This window comes from Nelumbo lutea, chromosome 3 (assembly GCF_056320005.1).
Source record: "Nelumbo lutea isolate HS-2025 chromosome 3, American lotus-T2T, whole genome shotgun sequence".
NCBI classification, from domain to species: domain Eukaryota; kingdom Viridiplantae; phylum Streptophyta; class Magnoliopsida; order Proteales; family Nelumbonaceae; genus Nelumbo; species Nelumbo lutea.
Genome location: NC_142686.1, coordinates 43,339,614 through 43,365,215, shown reverse-complemented (window position 1 = coordinate 43,365,215; position 25,602 = coordinate 43,339,614). Strand labels below are relative to the sequence as shown.

The 25,602-nt window shown below is 43.0% G+C and overlaps 1 protein-coding gene across 6 annotated transcripts in view; it reads right to left on the bottom strand.

Annotated features, from left to right (window-relative positions):
- EMB1270 (Pentatricopeptide repeat (PPR) superfamily protein) overlaps positions 1–20,725 on the bottom strand; it is a 47,287-nt gene extending 26,562 nt beyond the window's left edge. For 3 of the 6 annotated variants that reach the window (XM_088974638.1, XM_088974637.1, XM_088974640.1), the window contains exons 1-3: positions 16,979–20,725; positions 16,655–16,855; positions 8,656–8,746 (exon numbers count right to left, since the gene is read on the bottom strand). In XM_088974638.1, coding sequence (XP_088830764.1) covers positions 8,656–8,746; positions 16,655–16,855; positions 16,979–20,580 — 3,894 coding nt within the window. In that variant the 5' untranslated portion in view covers positions 20,581–20,725. Of the gene's footprint in view, positions 1–8,655; positions 8,766–16,208; positions 16,428–16,654; positions 16,856–16,978 lie in introns of those variants that run through there. The other 3 variants (XM_088974639.1, XM_088974642.1, XM_088974641.1) reach the window with 3 other exon arrangements.
- Positions 20,726–25,602: the final 4,877 nt, after the last annotated feature.

Sequence of the window (25,602 nt, the reverse complement as noted above, 5' to 3'; positions counted from 1 at the left end):
TGGTCTTCATGTTACAGAGTCTAAGAGTCAGTCCTATAAGAGTCAAGTTTATTTATAGCATTGTCGCCTTGGTCATTTATCTTTTGAGTCCTTGAAAGTGGTGTTTCCAGATCTGTTTAACTCAGTGTCCGTTTCAGATTTCTCTTGTCAAACGTGTCAATTGAGTAAACATTGTAGAACTCATTTTCTTCCAAAAAATAGTAAATCCGAATTTCCTTTTCACATTGTTCATTCTGATGTGTGGGGCCCTGTTACTTTACCATCTGAGAGTGGTTACAAGTATTTTATCACCATCATTGATGATTATTCTATATATACTTGGGTATATCCCATGCGAACTAGGGAGGAAGTACCAAAAATTATCCAAGATTTTCAGCGGATGGTCTTCACTCAATTTCAAACTGAAATCCAAAATTTTCAGTCAGATAATGCGAAAGAGTATTTTCATAGTGATCTCACAGAATTCTTTGCTTCGCGTGGTTCACTTCACCGTAGCTCTTGTGTCCGAACACCACAACAAAAATGGTGTTGCTGAACGAAAGAACCGCCATCTCCTTGAAGTGGCCCGAGGTTTATTACTCCATATGAATGTCTCCAAACGTTTTTGGCTTGAGGTTGTCCTTTGTTCTACCTACCTCATTAACCGTATTCCCTCTCGTTGGTTAGAGTGCAAAGCCCCACATCAGCTTCTCTTCCCTAAGGCCCCCCTTCTTCCCATTCCTCCTCGCGTATTTGGCTGTCAGTGCTTTGTCCAAAATCTGTCTCCCACTCGTGGGAAATTGGATTCTCGTGCTATTCCTCGCATATTCCTGGGGTACTCCTTCACTCAGAAGGGATACCGTTGTTTCGATCCTGTTTCTCGGAAATTCTATGTTTCCATGGATGTCTTTTTCTTTGAGAATGAGCCTTTTTTCCCTGTTTCACCTCAGGGAGAGTGTAGGAATGAGGAGAAACTGGTTCAGCTCCCTCCTCTTCCTGATCCTCCACCTTTTCGTGTCTTCTTCCGTCGTCGCAAAGGCCAACCAAATTCAAGAACTGTGGAGAATCTACAAGTTGTACCTCCGGTGCCATCAAACTCCTCAGGGGCAGATCATACTCACTCAGGTACCTTGGTTCCCAATGATGTCCCTAACCCCATTACAATTGATACCTCTATTGCTAATGACCTTGACCTCCCTATTGCTCACAGGAAAGGTGTTAGATCGTGCACCACTAAACACCCCATTTCCCACTTTGTTTCCTATGAGAACATTTCTCCCTCTTTTCGTGCATTTCTTACTTCCATTGATAGTGTCCCTATCCCTAAGAATGTGGCAAAAGCTCTTTTAGTACCTGAATGGACAGATGCTATGAAGGAAGAAATTAATGCCCTTCATAAAAATGGCACATGGGAACTTGTAGATCTTCGTAAGGGAAAGGATCCAGTTGGATGTAAATGGGTGTTCACAGTCAAACATAGGGTTGATGGCACGGTGGAGAGGTATAAAGCTCGTTTAGTGGCAAAGGGGTTTACTCAGGTGTACGGAGTTGATTATGCAGAGACCTTTGCTCCTGTTGCCAAGATGAACTCCATTAGAGTTCTATTCTCTCTTGTTGCTAACCTTGACTGGGATCTACATCAGCTTGATATCAAGAATGCATTCTTGAATGGTGCCCTTGAAGAGGAAGTTTACATGATACAACCCCCTGGTTTTCAGGCTCAAGGCAATGAACAGAAGGTGTGCAAGTTGAAGAAGTCTTTATACGGGCTGAAACAATCACCAAGAGCCTGGTTCAGCAAATTCCATGTTGTGGTTCAGCAGAAAGGATACAAGCAATGTCAATCTGATCACACACTGTTTGTGAAAAGAGGAGAAAGTAAAATTGCTGCTTTGATAGTATATGTCGATGATATAATTGTCACTGGTGACTGGAAGGATGAAATCCAGAGGTTGAAGAGTTTTCTTGCCACACAATTTGAAGTAAAGGATCTAGGGCCTCCAAGATACTTCCTTGGAATCGAAGTTGCCCACTCAAAAAGGGGTATCTTCATTTCCCAAAGGAAGTATGTCCTAGATTTACTCCAGGATACTGGAAAAATGGGAGTCAGTTGACTCTCCCATTGATCCCAACCATAAATTAGGTGACAGCCAAGGTGAACCTATCAAGGATGTGAAACAGTTTCAGAGACTTGTAGGGAGATTGTTATATCTTTCTATGACCCGCCCAGACATTGCTTATGCTGTTGGTGTCCTTAGCCAGTTTATGCATGCACCTATGTCCACTCATCTTGAAGTAGCAGAAAGAATCCTCCGATATCTTAAAAGGTTTCCAGGTGCTGGCTTGTTGTTTCAAAGACACGGGCATTTGAAAGTTGAAGTGTATACTGATGTAGATAGGGCTGGATCTCAAAATGACAGAAAGTCTACTAGTGGCTACTGCACCTTCATAGTAGGAAACCTAGTTACCTAGAGAAGTAAAAAGCAAAGTGTGGTGGCTAGATCCAGTGCTGAAGCTGAATATCGAGCAATGGCTCATGGAGTGGCTGAAAGTATGTGGATAAAGAATCTGTTGAGTGAGTTGGGTTTTTCTAGTGGACAGGCCTATGACCCTATTCTGTGATAACAACGCAACCATAAACATTGCTGCTAACCCAGTAATACATGATAGAAAAAAACACATCGAAGTCGACAAGCATTTTATCAGAGAGAAAGTCATCACAGGCAAAGTGTGTACTCCCTATGTCAGTTCTAAGGACCAACTTGCAGACATCTTTACAAAAGGACTACACCACTCAAGACATCATGATCTATGTGACAAGTTGGGCATGATTGATATCTATGCAACAACTTGAGGGGGAGTGTTAACAGATGTTATTTTATATATGTATAGTACCACAGGGGTACTATTGTACTTTTCCTTTTCTTTATGTTTAGTTGTTGCCACCCTAGTATAAATATAACATACTGCACCGCCTGCAGTATCTCTTTGGACTCTCAGTCCTCTTGTCTCTCCTCTCCTCTCTCCCTTTCTCTCTTCTTCCTGTACAACAGTTTGGTTGGAAATGATTGGGATGCAAAAGCTGCCCCTCATGTTTCCTCATTCTTCTCCTTGGAAAGCAATTTATGAAATTTACCCAACATTCCTTAATTCCATTCGGTTTGATGTGGGCCAGGGTAATAAAGTTCGTTTCTGGGAAGACCTTCGGGTGGGAGATAATCCACTCAAAGACCTCTTCCCTGACCTATACACTCTGTCAAACTTCAAAAGGGAAACAGTAAACATTTTGGGTAATCCTGGCCCAAATGGGGTCAATTGGAATCTAGGATTTAGAAGGGGCCTCAGGGAAAAATGAATGTGCCTCTTTAGCTCAATTGCTGGATCTAATAGGACAAGTTCATTTGGACCCATCCTTGGAAGATTCTAGAATATGGAAAGACTCCTCAGATGGTCTCTTCTCTTGTTCCTCCTTTTTTAGTGTTCTTGCCACACCTAACAACCCGGATGGGGACTTCCTTGTAAAAGAAATTTGGAGTAAGCCTATCCCCCCAAAAATTCAAGCTTTCTATTGGGAAATTTTCCTTGGCAAGGTTAATACTTGTGATATGCTGCAGAGAAGGTGGCCTTTTACTTGCCTTTCTCCTCACATGTGCTCCCTTTGTAAGGAAAGTGGTGAGACCTTGATGCATCTATTATTATCTTGTTCCTTTGTGCATCACATTTGGGAATTCTTTTGTTTTCTCTTTGGTTGCAGGTGGGTTTCCCTTTAAGATGTGGCAGGACTTTTCAACAGAGATTTTTTGAGGCAACCAAAGAAAAGAGGGAAGGTTATGTGGAAAGCTACAAAGGAAGCTATTTGTTGGGTGATTTGGGAAGAAAGGAATAACAGAATATTCGTGGACAAGAGTAGAATAATTGAGGAGGTAATCGACACAATTAAAGTTAAAGTAGCTCATTGGGTAAGATCTTTGCATATCTTTCAAGATTTCTCAGTTATGGACATTATAAGATCCTGGACAGAAGTAGCACAATCTTCAAGAGTAAAAGAGAGAGTAAGGATGAAATGGAAAATTCCGGGACTGTCAGGTATTGGGGGAGTAATCAGAAATTCTGATAGGAGAATATTAGCATTATTCTCTAGACCTATTGGCATGGGAAACTCTCTAAAAGCTGAGTTAATGGCAATGCTACAAGGACTGAAGATAGCTAAGCAACTAGGAATGAGGCATACTGAGGTTGAAGGGGACTCCAAGGTGATCATCTCTTGGGCTAAAAACAATAGAACTACTCCATGGACTTTCAAACAAGTGATAAGGGAAGTGGAAAAGGTCGCAAGGGAGGTAGAGGCTGAATTCAAATGGGTTAGGAGTGCAAATGGGCTAGCTGATTATCTTGCTAAACAAGGGGCTTTGAGGCAACAATTGTTTTGGGCTGCAATGTAAAGAGGGACAGAAATAGGTAATAGTGTGGGAATTCGAATTCCATACACAAAGTTGTAAAATTTTAAATCTAATTCCAAATAAAATCCTTCTTTACTGATCAAAAAATATGTTCTCAACGAATTTTGTGAAATTTCTTAAGAAATTACCCTCAACTTTCTGTTTCACAGATCTACTTTTACCACTACCCACTCTAAATTGCATCTTTAGTTGGTGAAGTGAGTTTCATCTAATGGAGCATCACTACTTCTATACATCTTTCTGAGTAATCTTCATTTGCCACCTCCCTCACCTCCGTTTCTTTGTCTTCAACACAATTCTTCTCTATTGTCAATCTTGTTCTGTACCTATTCCTTTTATTATACACCTGAACTATATTGGCTCACTAGACCTAGCTTATCTCAAGTCCATGCACCGAACTAAGCACCACCAATTTGATATCCATCCATCTTCACTAGCTAAAGAGTTTCCTTCTCCCCCTCAACACTATGCTCTTCTTTCTCCTGGCCATCTTTGTCCTTGCTATTTTGAATACCCTGAACATTCTCTTTTACTTCCAAATATTCACCTACATTTCATTGTGAGATTACATACACACCCCAAATCTTCATGTCTACCATCTCTTCCTCTCACTCTACTTAGCTCAATTCACCCATTTCCCTTTGTAGTGTAGAACCAAAAGCCTCTTCTTCTAACCTAACTTCTCCTATCCTCCACACTGGACCCTCCATTGCTACCTTTTGCTAAGAACAATCAATCTCTAGACACATACCTTTCACTTGCTTCATCTTCTCCTAGTTTTTTGCATATTCACTACTTCACTTTGTCAAGCCGATGAATTCTCTTTCTTCTCACTCTCTTGGTTTCCTTTCTTCTTTTTTTCTCCTCTCTCCCTCAACACCATAGTTTTCAAGGCACCAAGGCGAGGCTAGGAGACAAGAGGGTGCCTTGTCACATAGTCGCCTAGGTGGGCGCCTAGGCATTGCCTAGGTGATGGACTTTTTTAAGTAAGAAACATAGATCCTAGGGTAGTTCCCTAGGTACCATAACCATATTTCCTTAGTAATTATTCATAATTTTCATTAGAAAAGTATAAAGTTCATGTTAAAGTACAGAAAAATCAACACATTCATGAGAAGAAAAAGAAGAAAGAAAAGAAAATTCAAAATATATAGGGGCTGAACCTTTTATTTTTGTTATAGGAAAAGAAGAAAAGAAAAAGTAGAAGAAGATATGGAAAATATGGAAGAAAAAGTAGAAGAAGAAGAAGAAGATGTGGAAGAAGGAAATGTGTTGATTAGTAATATAAACACACAAAATGAATATTTTAGTTTAATAATTATAATCTCAAAAAATAAAGAATAAAAAAGTATTTTATAATAGAAGGTACAAAACTGCTTGGCGTTTAGGTGAGGCGAGCCTCCAAGGGCACCTTGGCACCTAGGCGTCGCCTTGACAACTATGCTTAACGCCTTGCCTTACAACCTTTTTTTGTAATAAAAATTAAAAAATAAAAATAAAAATAAAAGTCTTGTCATTAGTCTCCTCTACTTTTTCTTTATTTTCATCCAATCAAATCTTGTAGCAACTTATACCCATTTTCATCATCTGCTTGTCAACCATTATTTCTGATTTCCACTCTATTTTGAGTGTTAAGCTTTTTAAACTCTTCTAGACGATTCCCCTGCCCCTTCCCTTGTCTCTCAAAGGAAACTCCATTTTAACTCTTCATTAATACTTTAAGATAAGGTTCAAAATATCAATACGATATGCCCAAAACACATCAGTGGACTGTATCGGACTTATCATATCCATATCAATGGACCCCAAAATGCATGGATACAACGATATAATATAGAACAAGTTTGGGGGTTTTAAAACTTTAGGGGCTTTAACAGCATCCCTCTAATACCTATAAAACTATAAAAAAAAAGAGTATTGCCCATATCAATACACATTGGTACCCACTTGAGGGTATCAGGTGTCGACATTTTGATCCTTGCTTTAAGATACCTGATGTAGGCACATTCGGCTGGCCTGTACAAGGCTGACGCGTGTTGAATAGAGGACACCCGCATAGGCTTACCATGAGGGTGCTCAGGGTTACCTGACGTAGACCAGGCGGACCCAGTCGCAGGGCGCTGCGTGGCACTGGCAAAACATCTAGCCAGGCCCTAGTACGGCTCGCATCTGGACCATCCAAGCCCAACTACCCCTTGGAAGCTCCGGCTATAAATGCAAGGCACCCCCCACAAGGTAAGGGATTAGACTCGAAATTCTTGTGATCTCTAGCGCTCTCTCCACTAAGGACTTAGCGCTATCTGAGACCTCATATGGACCCCTCGGCTCCAGACTCATCACTTACCTTGCGCATATACTAACTTGATCGTCAGAGTCCTCGCCTTAGGTGACCACCCGAGGCCTCTAACACTTCACTCCTTGCAGGATCCGTACCGAAGTTTCCTTCGGACCCCTCGCATGGCACACTCATCGCTAGCCCTCTTCTACAGTATTTGAAGAGACCTTCCACCTCAGACGTAGTCCTCAGCTTTGGCTTTCCCTCTTCGGACCTTCGAAGTCTTCAGCCCCCTCCTTTGAAGCTTGGGAGTGAAATTACTTTGTTGCCCTTGGCCAAGCCGAGTATCAACAATACCCATTTTCTTCTTTCAGTCCAAACTTTATTATACTTCTTAAAAAGCGGATGCCACCAATTATTTTCCTTTACCAATAAACCCACTTCCTTATTAACCATCAAACTTGATTACTGAACTTACATTGCCCTGTCTCCTCTATTTTGAACCTTCCTTCCACATGCTTCTCATCCTTTTCTTCCTTCCATTACCAAGCCCCATTCAAAAATTACCTTGATAGCCCCAGTAACTGTTAGTTCATCATCTTCCTCCTTCCACCCCTTGGTCTTCCTTAACACCTCTGCACTCAGAATTGTTTGGTAGAACTCCAGTAGTCCAATCCCTTGCTTCAAATGTCCACACCCATTGGTTCATTCTACAACCTATTCTCACATGCTCTGATGCACATTGGAACCTCCCTGTCCACCATCAACCTTAATTCACAATTCTCTCCTGCAAACAACAGTTCTATGTGAGGTGGAAATATCTGCATGTCCACCACCTCAATCAAAATTCTAGCCATATTAATCTGATCCCACATTCTATTTCTATGGTCAATCTTTATAAACCTCCCTAGACAACCCCCAATCACTACAAATATCTGAAAACACCAGGTGCATAGCGGAATACCAATCACTTTCACCCACACTATTCTCCTACAAACACACATCCTTACTGTTCCAGCTAGTGGACACCATCTGCTCATTCATAGTTTTGGTACCCTATTCTGTCCTTCATATTCCACTACCCTCTCTACCTCTTCTTTACTATGAAACATTTAAAAAAAAAAAAAGTCCTGCATTGAGTTTTCTCACTCTGTGCAGATCCCCCACTATGTTACCCAGATACAACAAGGACACAGCTGGATAGGGTATCGGATACGAAATTTGCACTAAAAATCAAAGTATCTGACACCACACAGTACCCTTGTACAGGTATCCAGGTATTATAGATCCCCCATCCTCCATTCATCTGTTGCCAAACTCGATACCTTCTCTGAATCAGGATCACCACAAACCCACCAACCAAACATGCTTCCAACAACTCTAGGCATTGAGGAAGCTTTCTGACTGCAGAATCTCCCACTATAGACTTTGGCATCTCCTTCCTTCACTTCAAAGAAGCTTTCCTTGAGGCTGGCAGTGGCTGCAAACTTTGTTACTCATACACCTTTAGTAATCAGTACTATCTGAATGACTGGTCATCTGAAGACATGCTTACCAGTAAAACATCATAAACATTCTTCAGTAACATTTTTAAAGAAAATCTTGGCCAACATATAAGCAAAGTCAAAAGTTACTTTAATTTGTTTATGGCGAAATGATGTTGAAATCCAGACTTAAAGAATTTGTTAAAAGATGCAAATGCCATTGAAGATTCAGAAGAAAACTACATTGAATAATTAATTCAGGATGCAGAAGAAAACCATACAAAATGTTTCAATAGAGTAAAACAAGTTCTAAGAGCATGTGCTGCTTTCACTACTTAACAGAATAACAGGTTTCAATTGGGCATTTCAAAACTCAAAAGAATTAAAATTTGTAAGAGATATAGAAAGAGAATGCTTATTATGAAAAAGAGACACAAAGAGAGAAAAATCAGCTTACTTGCATATGATCAAGCCATAAAGTCAAGCCAACAAGAGCAGCACCAGGGGATAGCTTTCTAAAATCAGCTCCCCAGTCTTTCTCAGATACCCTGCAACAAAGATCATAAGCTGCATTCACACATAAGTAGATTATATATATATATATATATATATATATATATATATATATATATATATATATATATATGTATGTAATCTGCAGAAGTTCACAAGCCATAGGGGCATAGTCTAGAAATTTAAAGGAAGAATGACAAGTCTCACTGCAATATATATTAGAACTAGCACATATATTATTAATAAAAGTAATGCTAAGTCATAGAAAAAAGAATATAGGAAAAGAAAATTCCAGAAATCAGCAAGTAGGGTTCTACAAGGAGTCAGCATGTAGCAAGTTCAGAGTGTTTTCGTTTCTTTGATCATTAACAATCAAAAACTATTGATTATATTTATAAAGAATGGTATACAGTATACACATAGCAAATGTGCCTAGACTAGCCACCCTCTGATTTTTACGTGTTCCCCACCTTGGGAAATCAATCCACGGTATAAATGATTTCCAGTTGCTCCTTGTTTTTGCTAACCAATATTCCATAATGCTGACAGACCTAGGAGTCCAGTTATAACTTTGTACTTACATAGTCAGTTGTTAGATAGCACCTTCAAAGGGTTTGGAAACAGCACCAATCTAGGGCAGATGGTTATACTACCTTTTCTTTTCAACCGATAGAACAGGATTCACTACAAGAACCATAAGACAGCAGACAATAGTCCTGTCATATGTACTATCTTTCTAATGTACTTAGGTGCAAGGGTACATATGTAATTTCCTTTTTATTATCATATTGGACCAAAACTTAAATAGAAAGGATAGCAGCTTGTTTGCTCCCTTCTTTTTCTTTTATTTGAAAAGCAACTAAGTGCCAAACAATCTTACACACCCAGACATTTTCTAATAAGATATTCAACTAAGGGTAAGCCTTGTGTTAGTGTAGAGGTATTTCTGTCTTTATACTTATGTTGAGGTTGCTGATCTGTAATATTATATTAGAACTAGTGTCCCTCACTTAAATAAGGGCACATGTGTCTTTTCCATTATATTAATAATATAAAAAACATGTCTGGCCAAATGGAAGAGTGACTTTTCCCTAATTCGAACCAGACTTTTCTTCTTTCTTTTTTTCTCCTCCTTTCTCTCTCTCTTTCTTCCGCTTTCTTCTTGACTGTTACCAGACTAACAGAACTCAAAGGCAGGCCGAATTATAACATGGTAACAGAGTTCAACTAAGCAACTCGGATCTGCCCAGATTTCTGTTCTCTGCGCACTCAATCTAGGGTTTTCCCATGATTTCTTTGCCATCGATTGGAGATAAGGGAAAGGGCTGAAAAGGAGTGGTCGCCCTCTTCCCTTGGAGGTTTCCATGCCTCCAGTTGTGTCTTGTGTGGTCGGTTGCTGTGGTTTCTAAGAAGCCCTCCCCTAATCGATGAAGAGAAGAGGGCTGATTCGTGTGGTGCAGTGGGTGTCTTGTGTGGACTGATTTTTTTCTCGTGTGATTTGTCTTTCAAGTGATGAGGTAAGAGATTTCTGTGCATATTTTCTGTTATGAATCAAATAGGAATTATGTTTCAGATCGTATGATGAAATTTCAGACTGTAGTGTGCTAGGGTTTATGCTGTTTTTTTGTGTGATTCGAAGGAGGAGTGGTGCTCATATAGTGGTAAGATTTCAGGTAGTCGTAGGGTAGGGTTTGTGGTGTAAAGAGTGCAATCTTCAGCAATAACAAGTGTTGAAACCAGTGTGATTAATATGATCAAACAGTGTGCAGTGTGCTGAATCCAGTGATACCAGAATTCAGTAATGAGAGATAACAGTGATAGCAAATCTAATGTGATGATACCTACTGACTACCTGAATGTTCAAATGAACTCCATTAAACTAAATGGAGAGAATTATGTACCTTGGGCTAAACCTGTAGAAGTTTTTCTGAAGGCAAAGAAGAAGGTGAAACACATAAGGGAGGAGAAACCCTCCACTGATTCTCATGAGTATGAAGATTGGGAACAAGAGGATGCACAGATTATCACGTGGTTATGGAATAGTATGGAACCCAAGATTAGTGTAAATTTCATGTTTCTTGACACTGCCAAAGATGTGTGGGACCATGCTAAGAAATTGTATTCTGGTCAAGACAATACAACTAGAGTATATCAGATGTATCAAGAATACTTTAATCTGCAACAGGGCAATCAGTCTTGAGGAGTACTATGCTAATATAAGAAACATCCGTAATGAGTTGAATGTTTATCACCCCCTCACTTCTGATGTCAAAATTCAGCAACAACAGAGTGAACAGCTTGACATGACTCGATTTTTGGTGGGGCTGAAATCTGAGTATGAACTAGTATGGGCTCAAATACTAGGAGGGTCAGCTCTCCCTTCTTTAGAAGAGGTGTTTGCTCGACTTCGGAGGACTTCTATTGGATCTACTGAGAACTCTAATGTCTCGGATAGATCAGCCTTTGCAGTGTCAAGGGGTCGTGGTGTTAGAGGTGGAGCTCGAGGAGCTCAGTCTGGCCATGGTGGTAGCAGTGGTCCGGTATATGGCCGGAGTGATGGGGGTGGACCTACATATAACTGTGGTGATGGTCGTACTGGAGGTAGAGATTCAGGGGGAACCCGTGGTAGAGAACGTGGCTCAGGTCCGAGGAGGTGTACTCATTGTGGTATGGATGGACATACCATTAATTATTGCTATGACTTGCATGGTCCACCCTCAACCTGGGCCAATCATGCCATGACTAGTGGCACCAGTTCCAGTTTCAGACAGGAGAATCGTTCAGCTGATTAGATGCCTCTTACATCCACAGATGGTTCTAGGAAGGAGATGGTGAGTGTTCCACGTGATGAGTATGAGAGGTTTGTCCAATCCACATCTCAGCAGAACACGGCTACTTTTGCACTCTCAGGTATGGCTTGTTTGGCATCCACACCCTATCCCTGGATTATTGACTTTGGAGCCTCCGATCACATGACTGGAACTCCAGGTGTGTTTTCTTCCCTCTTTCATTGCTCAACATCACAATTTTTTACCCTTGCTAATGGTTCCACATCCTCCATTTGTGGTGTTGGTAATGTTGACCTGTACCCTGTATCCCTATCATCAGTTTTGTATGTCCCTAAATTTCCGTTTAACCTTATATCTATTAGTAAGCTGACCAAGTCACTTAATTGTTCCATTACCTTTTACCCTTCTATGTGTGTTTTTTGGGATCTCAAGACGGGGATGAAGATTGGTGGAGGGCATGAAGCTGGTGGATTGTATTATCTTGACGGTGGTAGAAGAACACCAACAGCTCTCCAGTCATCTCTCTCTCCTCTCTAGTGGCACTGTCGATTTGGTCATCCTTCGCTGAAAGTTTTGAAATCTTTGGTTCCTTCGTTGAGTCAACTTTCTGTTTTAGATTGTGAGTCATGTCAGTTTGGGAAACACCATCGTGTTTCCTTTAATTCTAGGGTTGATAACCGTGTGTCGAGTCTTTTTTCTTTAATTCACTCGAATGTTTGGGGTCCTTATAAAGTGATGTCATAAAATGGATATAGATATTTTGTCATTTTTGTTGATGATTTTTCAAGGATGATGTGGCTCTATTTAATGAAAGAAAGAAGTGAATTGTTTACCATCTTCCAGAAATTCTATGCTGAGATTCGCAATCAATTTGGTGTTCACATTAAAATTTTTCGTTCTGATAATGGCCGTGAATATTTATCTTCATCATTTCAAGAATACTTGGACCAACATGGCATTATACATCAGACCTCATGTACCTACACCCCACAACAAAATGGGGTGGCTGAGAGAAAGAATCGTCATCTCTTGGAAACAACACGATCCCTCATGCATCACATGAATGTTCCCAAACCCTTTTGGAGTGATGCGGTGCTTACTTCTTGCTTCTTGATTAATCGGATTGCCCACGTCTATCCTTGATGGTCATTCCCCATTTACTACCTTGTTTCCCACCTTGTCTCCGTTTCCTCTTTCTCCCCGGGTATTTGGGTGTGCCTGTTTCATCCATAATCTGGGCCCCGGGAACGACAAGTTAGATGCACGATCCCTTAAGTGCATCTTCCTTGGCTATTCTCGGATCTAGAAAGGGTATAAGTGTTACCATCCTAGTTATCGGCGTTCCTTTGTGTGTGTTGATGTTACCTTCTTTGAGTCTACTCAATTTTTCTTGGGGTCCAGTGATGCTTCTCCCTCCTCATTACCTCCCCCTCTTCCACTTCCAGTTGCCGATTCTATTCCCCTTGTTCCAACCGTGACCAAGTCTTGCCTCCAGTGCCACCACCTGTTGAACGCCCACCTATCCATCAAGTGTATACACACCGTCGACAGATCCGGCAGTTGTCTCCACACCAGCCCCGAACCCAGTATCTGATCTTGATCTTCCCATTGCCTTTCGGAAAGGTAAACGCACTTGCTCCCTTCACCATATTTCTAATCATGTTTCACTCACTCACCTTTCCACCTCCCATCGCCAGTTTATCTCTTTGTTATCCTCAGTTGTTATTCCTAAGGATGTTCAGGAAGCCCTTGCTCTCTAGGGTGGTGTCGTGCAATGGAAAAGAGCTCTCATCACTACTTCATAATCATACTTGGGAGTTGGGACCTCACCGCTCTTCCTCCTAGGAAGCAGGCTGTCGGTTGTAAGTGGGTTTATACTGTTAAGTATTTGCCTGATGGTAGTGTTGAGCGCCTGAAAGCTCGATTGGTTGCAAAAGGGTACTCCCAAACCTATGGTATTGACTACACAGAGACCTTCTCCCCAGTTGCTAAGATAGGGTCGGTTCGTGTTGTGATCTCTCTTGCAGCTATGTATGATTGGCCCCTATATCAACTTGATATCAAGAATGCCTTTTTGCATGGTGATTTGCTCGAGGAGGTTTACATGGAGCAACCACCAGGGTTTGTTGCTCAGGGGGAGGATGGTAAGGTCTGCTGACTCAAGAAGGCTATATATGGGCTTAAACAGTCTCCTCGAGCATGGTTTGGTAGGTTCAGTGAGGTGGTAAAGAAGTTTGGTATGAAACAGTGCCAAGTTGATCATTCCGTCTTCGGTCATGACTCTCCGACAGGAAAAATACTATTGGTGGTGTATGTAGATGATATTGTTATTACCGGGAATGATAAAATGGGCATTGACAGGTTGAAGACTTTTCTATAGGAACATTTTCAAACAAAGGACCTTGGTAAATTGAAATATTTATTGGGGATAGAAGTAGCAAGGTCTAAGCACGGAATTAATTTGTGTCAGAGGAAATATGTGCTTGATTTGCTGGAGGAAACAGGTTTGTTAGGTGCTAACCAGGTGAAACACCTATGGAAACAAATACTAAGTTGAGCAGTGATATGGGTGAAGTGTTTGAAGACCCTGGCAGATACCGACGACTTGTAGGAAAACTAAACTACCTAACCATTACTCGGCCAGATATTTCATTTGCGGTTAGTGTGGTAAGTCAGTTCATGCAAAAACCTCAGGTTCCTCATTGGAATGCGGTTCTAAGAATTGTAAGGTATTTAAAAGGGGCCCCTGGTCGTGGTTTGATATACAAAAGTGGTGGAACACTTGAAATAGAAGGGTATACTGATGTTGACTGGGCTAGTTCTATGTCTGATAGGCGGTCTACCATAGGTTATTGCACTTTTCTGGGGGGTAACCTGGTGACATGGAAAAGTAAGAAGCAGAAGTCATGGCAAGAAGCAGTGCAGAGGCAGAATATAGAGCTATGGCACATACTGCTTGTGAATTAGTGTGGCTGAGGAACCTTCTACAGGAGATAGGATACAACATTAATACTCCAATGAAGCTCAATTGTGACAATCAGGTTGCAGTTCATATTTCTTCTAATCTGGTGTTTCATGAAAGAACCAAGCACATAGAGGTTGACTGTCACTTTGTGAGAGAGAAGGTGTTGAATGGAGTGATAGACACTGCATACGTTAATATAGGAAACCAGGGGCAGACTTATTTGCAAAAGGGTTGAGTCGGGGAAGAGTGGACTACATATGTAACAAGCTGGAATTATATAATATATACTCACCAGCTTGAGGGGGAGTGTTAGTATAGGGGTATTTTTGTCTTTATACTTATGTTGAGGTTGTTGATCTGTAATGTTATATTAGAACTAGTGTCCCTCACTTAAATAAGGGCACATGTGTCTTTTCCATTATATTAATAATATAAAAAACATGTCTAGCCGAATGGAAGAGTGACTTTTCCCTAATTCGAACCAGACTTTTCTTCTCTCTTTTTTTCTCCTCCTTTCTCTCTCTCTTTCTTCCCTCTTTCTTCTTGACTGTTATCAGACTAACAGAACTCAAAGGCAGGCCGAATTATAACACCTTGCAAAGAGGGCATGGAATTATTTTAATGCCCTTCTCCTTATCTATTACCTAATGTTGGTTCCAGCTATCTGAAGTCTTGGGAGTGGTAGACTGAGTACAGACCTAATCTCCAGCATTTTGGCTGAAATGGCTGCTCTCAAGACTCAGACCCTCATTTTCACACTTGTCAGCTCCACATTTTACCATGGCACCAAGCAGTAGTCCCTTATTGCCTCCCATTTCCCAAAAGTAAAATGTAACTATTAGAATGAAAAATATATTAGGGTGGCTCATTGGCTGAATGGAGAATTTCTCACCATTGTCAATGGATGACATCATTAGAATTTGGAAGGAAGTAAAAGGAACATCCATAAATATAAATTCACTCTTGTTGGTCGCCACCGGAAAGAGTCTTCATTAAGCTGAATTTTGATGGTAGCAACATAGGGAGCCCGAGGATGTCAGGAGTAGGAGACTTTAGAGATGAAGAGGGCCATATAATTGTTTTACACTCAGGCCTGATTGGTGTTGGTGACTCTTTAAGGGCTGAAGTCTTGGTGATGATGGAAGAACTATTAAGGGCAAGGAATCTGAGCATAAAAAATATGATCACATAAGGAGATTCTAAATTGGTGATGCGATGGTTACAAGACAGGAAGGCAAAGATGTAGAATTGCAGGACTAAGATAAAGAAATCAGATGATTGACTAAAAAATATGGAAGTGAGATTGCAATGGATTAAAAGGACTGCTGATAACATGGCCAGTACACTAGCTAAACAAGGGGTGGGGACAGATCAACTCTTTGGGGTGCAATTGTAAGAAAAAGAGGGAAGAAATAGGGGAGAGAGAAGAGGTTTTATCTCTCATTGACTGTTTATAGATTGTTGTAATTGTACATTTTTTTCTCCTTTAATTTAATTCATGGTTAGTGATATAAAAAAAAAAAAAAAAGTATTAGGAAAGCCAATTAAAACTACTCATGGTGGATATAAAGTACAGAACTCCAAGCTAAATAAAATCTTAATATAAAGATCTAATAAAAACACAAACAAAAATAATAATAACTAAATCACATATGACCATATAAATATCTTCAAGATATAGAATTCAATTAAAATGAGAAACTGAATCTACACTAGTGGTAGGAAAATACCATATAAATAGAATGACCCTATTAGGTAATCCATGGACTTCTCTTGGTGGCAGGAGAGATGGGTAAACTCAATGGCATGGCTGGATCCACATGGACTAGTAAAGACCCAGATGCTGGTCCATTCCGAGATCAAGCCCAAAAGATGCAGGGTTCCTTAATCCATTTTCTTACAGTTCAGCCTGCATCAAGTCTCCTTAGCATGTCCATGCATATGGTGTCTCAACTCTCATGCCTGAACTTTCCTACCACTAATCAGTTTCAGTTGACTAACAAAAGTTATGACTCATTGGAAAGGATCTGTTCAGTTCCCCAAAAGTTCCATTCCAATGTTATAGTTAGTTATCCAATCCTTGGAACTCCCACAATAACAATTTATGAATATATATATATATATATATATATATATATATATATATATATATATAAGTGGAAATATAAGGAACTCAATTCAGTGGCTACCTGAACACATCATGGCAATAAATGTGTCTCCTAATTGCTAGTTGGAAAACCCATGAAGCAGTGGCCCGGCATTCAAATGCCCACAATAGGTCCTCCAACGCATTGACAAAGTTAAAGGCTGCATTATCCTCCAAAGGTTCTAATTGCTCAAGTAAATGATCAACCTCATTAACAAGTGACTCAGACTTTTCAGTCAGAATCCTGCAGAAGTATGTACTTGATTAAAAATAAATTCAAAGAAGAGAAAAAGGGAAATAGGTGATAATTTTTGGATTGTCATGGTTCCTCTTGTACATAGGCATAAAATCAACAAGTAATGTATACCTGATTGGAAGATCAAATCCAGAATCTCGGAGTGAATTTAGCAGGAAAATGGCTTCACTTGTTTGCTGGCACAAACTTGCAGCCCTGATAAAGCAAGTCCATATCCTGTGGTCTGGCTCCAGACCATCTTTCTTCATCTCCAAGAGCTTTTCAATTCCCAAGTTATAGTCCCCATTCTTGAGATATGCATCAATAACAGAACTATATGGTAGTGTAGTAAGGTTTAGGCCAGAGGCCTTTAAATTATTGAGCACATTTTCAGCTTCCTTTGGTTCTCCTGCACTGCCATATGAAACTATAAGCATGTGCATTGTGGCAATAGAAGGTTCCAACCCTGCCTCTTTCATCATAGCAAAAACATTGTTGGCTTTTATATGGTTCCCAGAATTCCTAAACATTTTCATCATTATATGATACACAGAGCGATCCAATTTCAATCCTCTTGACCGCAAACCTTCAAAAAGACTCTCAGCCTGTTCCCATAATTTCTGCTTACCACATGCTGAAATTAGGCTCTTGTAGGTGTCCAACTTAGGATCCAATCCTATCTTTTCCATTTCTTGCAACAGAGATAGACCTTCTTCAGGTCTATGATCTCTACAATACATCAATATTAAAGTGTTGTAAGTATCTTCATCTGGCCTAAATCCTGACTTTTGAATACGCTGATACACCTCAATTGTCTTCCTAAATTCCCCAATTCCACTGTACAATCTTAGTAATGAGTTGTAAACTAGAAGGTCAGGCTTAAATCCCGCTTCCTCCATCTCTGTGACCATGGATTCAACATCCCTGACTCTTTTTCCTCGAGATAACAACTCTATCATACTTCTGTACAGATGCATAGTGGGAAAATACCCAGCAGCCTTCATTCCATTATAAATTTTCTTCACCTCAAATATGTTTCTAGCTCTCACAAAAGCATCTAGCATTAAAATGATAGAACTTTTACTAATTTTAAAACCCATGTCCTGCACGTCCTGAATGACCACATAGAGCTCATCTAATCTCCCATCAACAATCAAAGCTTGCATAAGACCATTAATGGAATCCACATTAGGAGAAGGACCATCTCTTACCATTGTACCAAATACAGCCCTTGCTTGCTCATAGCAACCATTTGCAGCATAAGCATGTATTAAAGCATTCCATACTTTCCGGTCAACCACAGACCCCTGCAGTCTAAGTTTCCCCACCAAACTCTCTGCCTTCTGCAACAGCTTCAACTTCCCATATGCCACAATTAAATCAACAAAAACAAACTCAGCAAAGAAGATTCCTGACTCTTCTGCCAGATCTACCAAATAATGAGCTGTTTCAGGGAAATCCAGTTTGCAGTATACAAGAACCATATTATGGTAGATATTACAAGAAGGTTCTATACCAAAGAATTTCATATCAGAAAATAATTGAGAGGCATTAGCAAAGGACTCAGTCTCTTTGCAGCACTCTATCAGAGAGTCATACATGGCAGAACTCCCATTAAACAAGCCAAATGTTCTTAGTTTATCATACTCTTCCATAGCAGCTTCAAACTGGTGATCCTTGCAAAGTATGATGGTTAGTGCTTCTGTTATCAAATGGTCGGATCTTGGAGCATGTTCCCGCAAAAAATCAACCAAAGCACCTGCTTCTTTGTGCCTTCCTAATGACTTATATGAACTTAGAATAGCTATTAAGTTATCACGATCTGGCTCAGACCCCTGAATAACAGCCAATTTTAACATATTAGCAGCATGGCAATAGCATTCCCCCCTGACAAGAACAGAAGAAATAATTTCAGGGCTCATACCAGATAGCTCCATATCCTTAATCACTCTTTCTACATCTTCTTCTTTATTCTCCTTCACAAGAACATGAAGCATGACTTGGTAAATACCTTGATCAGGTGTCAGACCATCACAAATCATCTCCCTGTATAATGTCATTGCTGTCTTTGTCTCATTGAATCGCAACAAGATATCCAACATAACAGAGTATGCCAGATGGTCTGGTTTGATCCCAGACCTCAGCATGCAGTTAAATGTCTCTTCAGCTTCAACCCTCATCCCTGCCTTTGCATAGCCACATATCAAAGCACTAAAAGTCCGCAAGGTGGGTTTTACCCCTGCATCCAACATCTCAGACATCACCTTTGCAGCCTCAGTTACCATATTGGCTTTCCCAAGTGAATCAATCAGAACGGTAAAGGTAACTGCATCGGGGCTGCGTCCTGATGACTTCATGTCTTTGTAGATCTGCGATGCTAAATCATGCTGGCCCTGCTTTCCATACATATGTATGATGGTATTATATGTCATTTCATCTCTTCCAAACCCAGCTTTGACCATCTCCTCACAAATCTCTTTCACCTTCTCAACACTCCCTTCTCTTGCAAATGCATATACCAAAGAATTATATGTAACTGCATCTGGGGAAAACCCTCTGGACCCCAGTTCCTTAAAAAGCCGCTCTGCATCTTTTGCCATCCCACATCGACCATACACTGATATCATGGCATTGTAAGTCCAAATATCTGCCTGGCAATTGTGGGATTCCATATCTTCATAGACCTTCATAGCCTCCTCCAAATTGGACCCACGGGAGCAAGCACTTATGAGAGTGTTGTAAGTGATTATATCAGGTCGTAGACCTGATCTCCTTACCTCATTGAGTAGTTCAATTGCAGACCCAGCCAACATAGAACCCGATTTTGCCCTGGCATTGATTAGAGTATTAAAGCTCACAAGGTCAGGCTCACATCCTCGTTTCCTCATTAAGTCAAGTAGTTCTTGGACCTTAGGAAACTTACCATTCCGAGCATATACACTCATCATTGCATTGTAAACTTGAACAGTGTTCCCTACCGCAGGCTCTGCCCGGTTGAAAAGCTCTACAGCCAAGCTTTCTTGATTGGCCTTGCCAAGCACAGCCAAAATTGTGGCAAGCATTCGTGCATTTGGAGAATACCAATGCCGAAGATTCAACCATTCATACACCTCCAACGCTCGCTGCCAACTCGATCGCCCTACCCATTTCATGACGAAACAGAAATCCGTGGGAGTCAACTGGACAATCCGGTCATCCAAAACATCTGCCACGAATTCATCCGGTTGCAATTGAAGAATCCTATCAGTTAGAAACTGAACTCTCTCTCGCCAATCTTTGGCCCTCTTCAATGCCAATTTGGTCATTTTCTTCACTCTAGTCCTGCTAGGCCTGCCTAGTACTTCTAGAGATTCATCGTTCGAATCAAACGATTCTACAATTTGGGTTTCTTCCTCTTTTTTCAAGTAATCATTAGTTTCTGTCTTATCCGCACCATCGGCATCTTCGAAGATTTGGATTGAATGAGGAGGACAGTTGATCAATTGGGTCTGACTCGATTTTCCATTCTCCGTGAGCTTCAGGTGAGGCCATCTCACAGATGGAGAAGCTCTACTGTAGCTAAATTTCTGTGTGTTAGTTGGTTCTAAAGCAGCAGCAGCAGCAGTAGTAGAAGTAGCAGACGAAGAAGAGATATTCAAGGATGACAAAGTAATATCTCTACGTACCTCCGTGTAGGTTAAACTATGTGTACGCGTAGGCGTTGCTACAAGGACCAGAGCTACTGTATAAGCCATGCCCAAAGCAATAAAGCCTTACTTGTTTTCGTGATTTTGCATGGTTAGGGTTTCTTCACCAGAAGGCTAGAAGCTGAAATGCAGCTCAGATTTCAGACAGTGAGACAGGGAGGATGGAGGACCTAACGGATATTTTTAGGAGGGATTATCTGTTATTCTTTCGGCCAGTCCTAGACTTCTAGTTCAGATCAGAGTGGGCCCTTCCCAATCTTTCGCTTTGGAACTTTGGATTCGGATTAGCGCTGCAACGGTATCCGATTGTCCAAATACGGATTTCGAATTCGACTCCATTGGGATCCGAATTCGGTCTGTTATTAATTGGATTAAATGTGGATTCCATTCGATCCGATTCCAGACCTCTATTGATTCCCACAATACCACGAATAAAACGAGCGTAGGCCATGTTTGGGAGTGTAAAAATAAACCCTTATTCAAAATAGGGCTGTTCACAAACAATGTCAAACCGACCAAATTGATCAAAGTAGCCCGACCCAACCTGATTTGGTCAGTTTTTCTTTATCACCACCGATTGGGTTTCAGGTTGTGAAGAGGGATAAATTGATAAGTTAGTTCGGTTTCGGTTTTCATGTGTGAAAACCAAAACTGAACCGAACCAAACCAAGTTAGTTAGTTTTTGATTTCCTAGTCTTTCCCTAAATAGGTAATCCCTATCCTAGTTTTTTCTTTCTAGTTAGTTACTTATTTTTAACATTAAAGAACAATAAGAATGATGTAGCGCGATCAGGTCACTCCTAACTGGCACTCACGTGGCTCCTGAGAGGTACCTGAGACGAGAAGGGAGAAGAAGAACTCTTGGGGGGTTTGCCCGGCGAGAACACTCCGATGATTAAGTCAGTATTCTGTGTGGGAAGCAAAGGGAAAATGAAGGCTAAGAGTGCAGATTGCGCAGGTGGTTCGAAAATACCTTGTTCCTTGAGAATCAGCTTCTTATAATAGAAATCAGTTGCCCCTGTTCCCTTGGCCTCTGTCAGGGCAGGTATAACCGCCACTGTCAACCTGCCGCAGCCGTTACTGGCAAAGCTGAGGTGGCACGCGTGGGGCCGTCACCGCAAGGTACGTGCCTGTCAGGTGTAAGGCACCCTCTAAAGGTGGCAGGCACGACGTTGCCTGACGGGGGACATGGCTGCTGTTACCAGAGTTGTCGGGTACGGTGGTTGGGCAAGAGATCCTTCTGCCCTCCTTCATGCAGCTTGTCGAGCTACCACATACCGGGCTGCTTCGGAGTAGGTCGGTCCCTGCCTCGAAGCACCGAGGTGCTCCCTCTCATGCGGGGGAAAGCTTGGAGTTCCTTTGGGGGAGCCCGAGCTCTCCGAGCTAGGTGGGAGTCGGTCTCACCGAGGTGTTAGTCCTCGGTGGGTTGTCAGTCTTTGACTTGGCGCTTCCTTCCCGTCGGGTCGAGATCATGCTGCCAGGCTGGACCGTTCGCCAAGCCAGGTCATGCGCACGTGTTCTTGGTCCTTGGGGTTGGGCCAAATCATCCTCCATCAAAAAACATTAGTTAAATGGGAATTACTTTTGTCTTTAGGATAGTTTTCCTTTTCATTTGGGTTGAACGACCCGTCGTACTTATCAAGAGGGGGGAGCTTGAAATCTTTGGGCATTGGGACTGCTAGAAGCTCGGGAGATAGGGGGATTGAACTGAGAGGATGGGTGCCTTGACCTTGCCCGAGCTTACCTCTTCTTTGCCTCCGAGCTCGGGTAGGTCGTCGGTGGCAGACCGGTGAGCTCGACGGCGGCGTCTCTACTTCCTGGTGGGCTCGGCATTCGTGCTGCTCACTTTTGTACTGTCAGGAATGGTATGTGCCAGGAGTAGCTCAAGCTGCTGGTAATGGCTTTGAACAGAGGGCTCCCGCTTGGAACCTACGGCCAGGATTTTGAATCGGTTTTCTAGGAATGGAGTACCAGGCCTTGAGGGCTGATGCGATGTGAGCCTGGCGAGCTAAGGTCCTCCTGACCTGATTGCCTGTGGCAAGGTCGGGGCGGTTGGTCTTTCTTGTCTGCCGTGGGTGGAGGCCTGGCTCCTTGGAGGGTTCTGGGGGGCCTCTCCTTGGCGAGATGTGTGCTCCTCCTGTCGGTGAGACCTAGCTCGCTGTGAGACTGGGTGCCGAGGGGGAAGCTGTGATTGCTGAAGCTGAGATTGAGGTAACTGGGGAAACTACTGCTGATACTGATACTGGGAGACCTGATGCAACACATGTTGATAGAGCTAAAATTGTTGGAACTGTTGCATTTGGGCCTGCATGGCCCGCATGCACTGCATTAAGTCCTCCAGTTGGTTCGGGATGGCCGCTGGGGGCACGACCGAAGGTTTGGTGAACGTCGCTCTGACTGTAGCAGAGAGTGGCGCGACGACGGGTGCCACTGCAAGAGGCACATTCAAGCTAGGGATTCCGTCCACCGAGAGGGGGATGAGGAACTATCCGATGCAAACAGTAGGAAGCTAGGGTTGTTCCCTGGAGTTATCCATTTTCGTGCTTCGTCCGATGTTACTAGAGGAAGCCATGAGTGTTGGGTTTCTGGAGAGTAAAGAGATGTGAAAGTTTGGAGAAAGGCTTTTCGAAGCGTTTCCCACAGACGGCGCCAAATGATGTAGCGCGATCCGGTCACTCCTAACTGGCACTCATGTGGCTCCTAAGAGGTACCTGAGACGAGAAGGGAGAAGAAGAACTCCCAGGGGGTTTGCCTGGCGGGAACACTCCGATGATTAAGTCAGAATTCTGTGCTGGAAGCAAAGGGAAAACGAAGGCTAAGAGTGTAGATTGCGCAGGTGGTTCGAAGATACCTTGTTCCTTGAAAATCAGCTTCTTATAGCAAAAATCGGTTGCCCCTGGCCCCTTGGCCTCTGACAAGGTGGGTATACCCGCCACTGTCAACCTGCCGCAGCCGTTACTGGTAGGGCTGAGGTGGCACGCGCGGGGCCGTCACTGTAGGGTACGTGCTTGTCAGGTGTAAGACACCCTCTAAAGGTGGCAGGCACGGTGCTGCCTAACGGGGGACATGGTTGCTGTTACCAGAGTTGTCGGGTACGGTGGTTGGGCAGGAGATCCTTCTGCCCTCCTTCATGCAGCTTGCCGAGCTACCACATACCGGGCTGCTTCGAGGTAGGTCGGTCCCTGCCTCGAAGCACCGAGGTGCTCCCTCTCAGGTGGGGGAAAGCTTGGGGTTCCTTTGGGGGAGCCCGGGCTCTCTGAGCTAGGCAGGAATCGGTCTCACCGAGGTGTTAGTCCTCAGTGAGTTGTTAGTCTTTGACTTGGCACTTCCTTCCTGTCGGGTCGAGATCATGCTGCCAGGCTAGACCGTTCGCCAAGCCAGGTCATGCGCACGTGTTCTTGGTTCATGGGGTTGGGCCAAATCGTCCTCCTTCAATTGCCCCCCACTCCCCATGCTGGGGACGGGGCCGCAGTGCGAGGAGTTCACAGTTCATCGGGCAGATTTGGCTCGGTTACTCACAATGAAACGTTAGTCGGTTTAACGGCTGAACCGGCTGGGTATTTGATTCTTTTACAGGGGAAAAACCCACGTCTCGTGCAACTCACGCGCGGACGTCAGGCACTTTATGCTGCGCGGACGCCAAAAAAATGCGCTAAGTTAAATTCGCCTTGAGAGTCCCGTAGCCGGTCCCTTTGAGGTCCGTTGGATTGATCCAATCTCGACCATTGGTCTCCGGACCCCGCATCTATAAACATCGAGGTTCAGGCATTCTCTTCGCTATTAAGCATTTTTCGCCTAGAGCTCGCGTCTAAGGTCTCCAGCTCGGGTCTTTCAGCTTGGTTTCACCTATTTCCGGTGAGTCCCTGAGTCTTTCCTTCTTTCTTTTTCCTTACTTCTTTTCTCAGCCCGTTCTCCCTTATGTCTAGCGAGAGTAGCTTTTCGGATGAGCCCGAGGTGGGCACCTCGGGTCATGGTGACCCTTCCCCGGCTCGACCTTCCTGCGTGGCACGGGCAGCCTCGGGTAAGTTGGCGTCCACCTCTCATCGAGGTCGGGTGCCGGACCAGTTCGGTCCCTCTACCCTGACGCCAGAGAGGCTTCAAGACCTCGTCCAGCAGTTCAACCTCCCTTCTGAATACTCCTACAGTATTCCCATCGTCAATTTCCCCTGGGAGCGCGGTCCGAACGAGATCGTGATCTTCAGAGAACAGCTCGTCGGTGGGCTTCGCCTCCCTCTTCACCCCCTTATTCCTGAGGTGTTGGGGCGTTTTAGTATCACGCTTGATCAGCTCCACCCCAATTCTATTCGGAATTTGGTGGGAACCATTTCCCTCTGCCACGAAAAGCAGTTCTCCTTGGATGTGGACATACTCTGCTCCATACTACTGATAAAAAAGAGCGCCTCTAGCACTCCCCCCGAGCACGGGCAAGTCTACTACTTGTCTCCTCGCCCAGGCTTTAAGCTACTACATAAGTTCCCGAGCAAGGTCCCGGCTTGGAAGTGAGACTAGTTTGTGGTTCGGGCCAGCACAGGGTGGTCCTTCCTCACCAGCTGGAGGGTGGTTACTCAGTCTACCAGCATCGCCCTCAACCAGCAGACATGGGAGACCTTCCATTCATGGGCTCAAGCTGAGCTCGATCATCGGGAATACATCACCGAAGAGAAGCTCGCTCAGGCCGGTTTGAGCCTGGGTAGGTTTATTTTTGTCTTTTGGTGCTTCGCTTTTACCCGCTTGTTGTCTTTGGATTTACTGACGCCAACTTTGTTGTAGGCTCCATGGATGAGGAAGAGAGAACCACAACCACCAGGCTCCTCAACCAAATGAAGAGGAGGAAGAAGCAAACAGCCAAGAAGGCCGCCAAAAAGGCCCGTGTGGGGTCACCAAGGGCTCCCTCCCCTGAACCCGATCACTCCCGGGCTCCTGCCCCTGAGGCCGAGCTCAACAATGCCCCTCCAGTGATAGATCTAGAGGATGATTTTCCACCCCAAAAGCCTAAGGCTGCGGAGGGTTTGGTGAACGAGCCAGTCGGGGCTGCCATTGAGGCTCCGAGCACTGCCGGAGCGGCTGCTG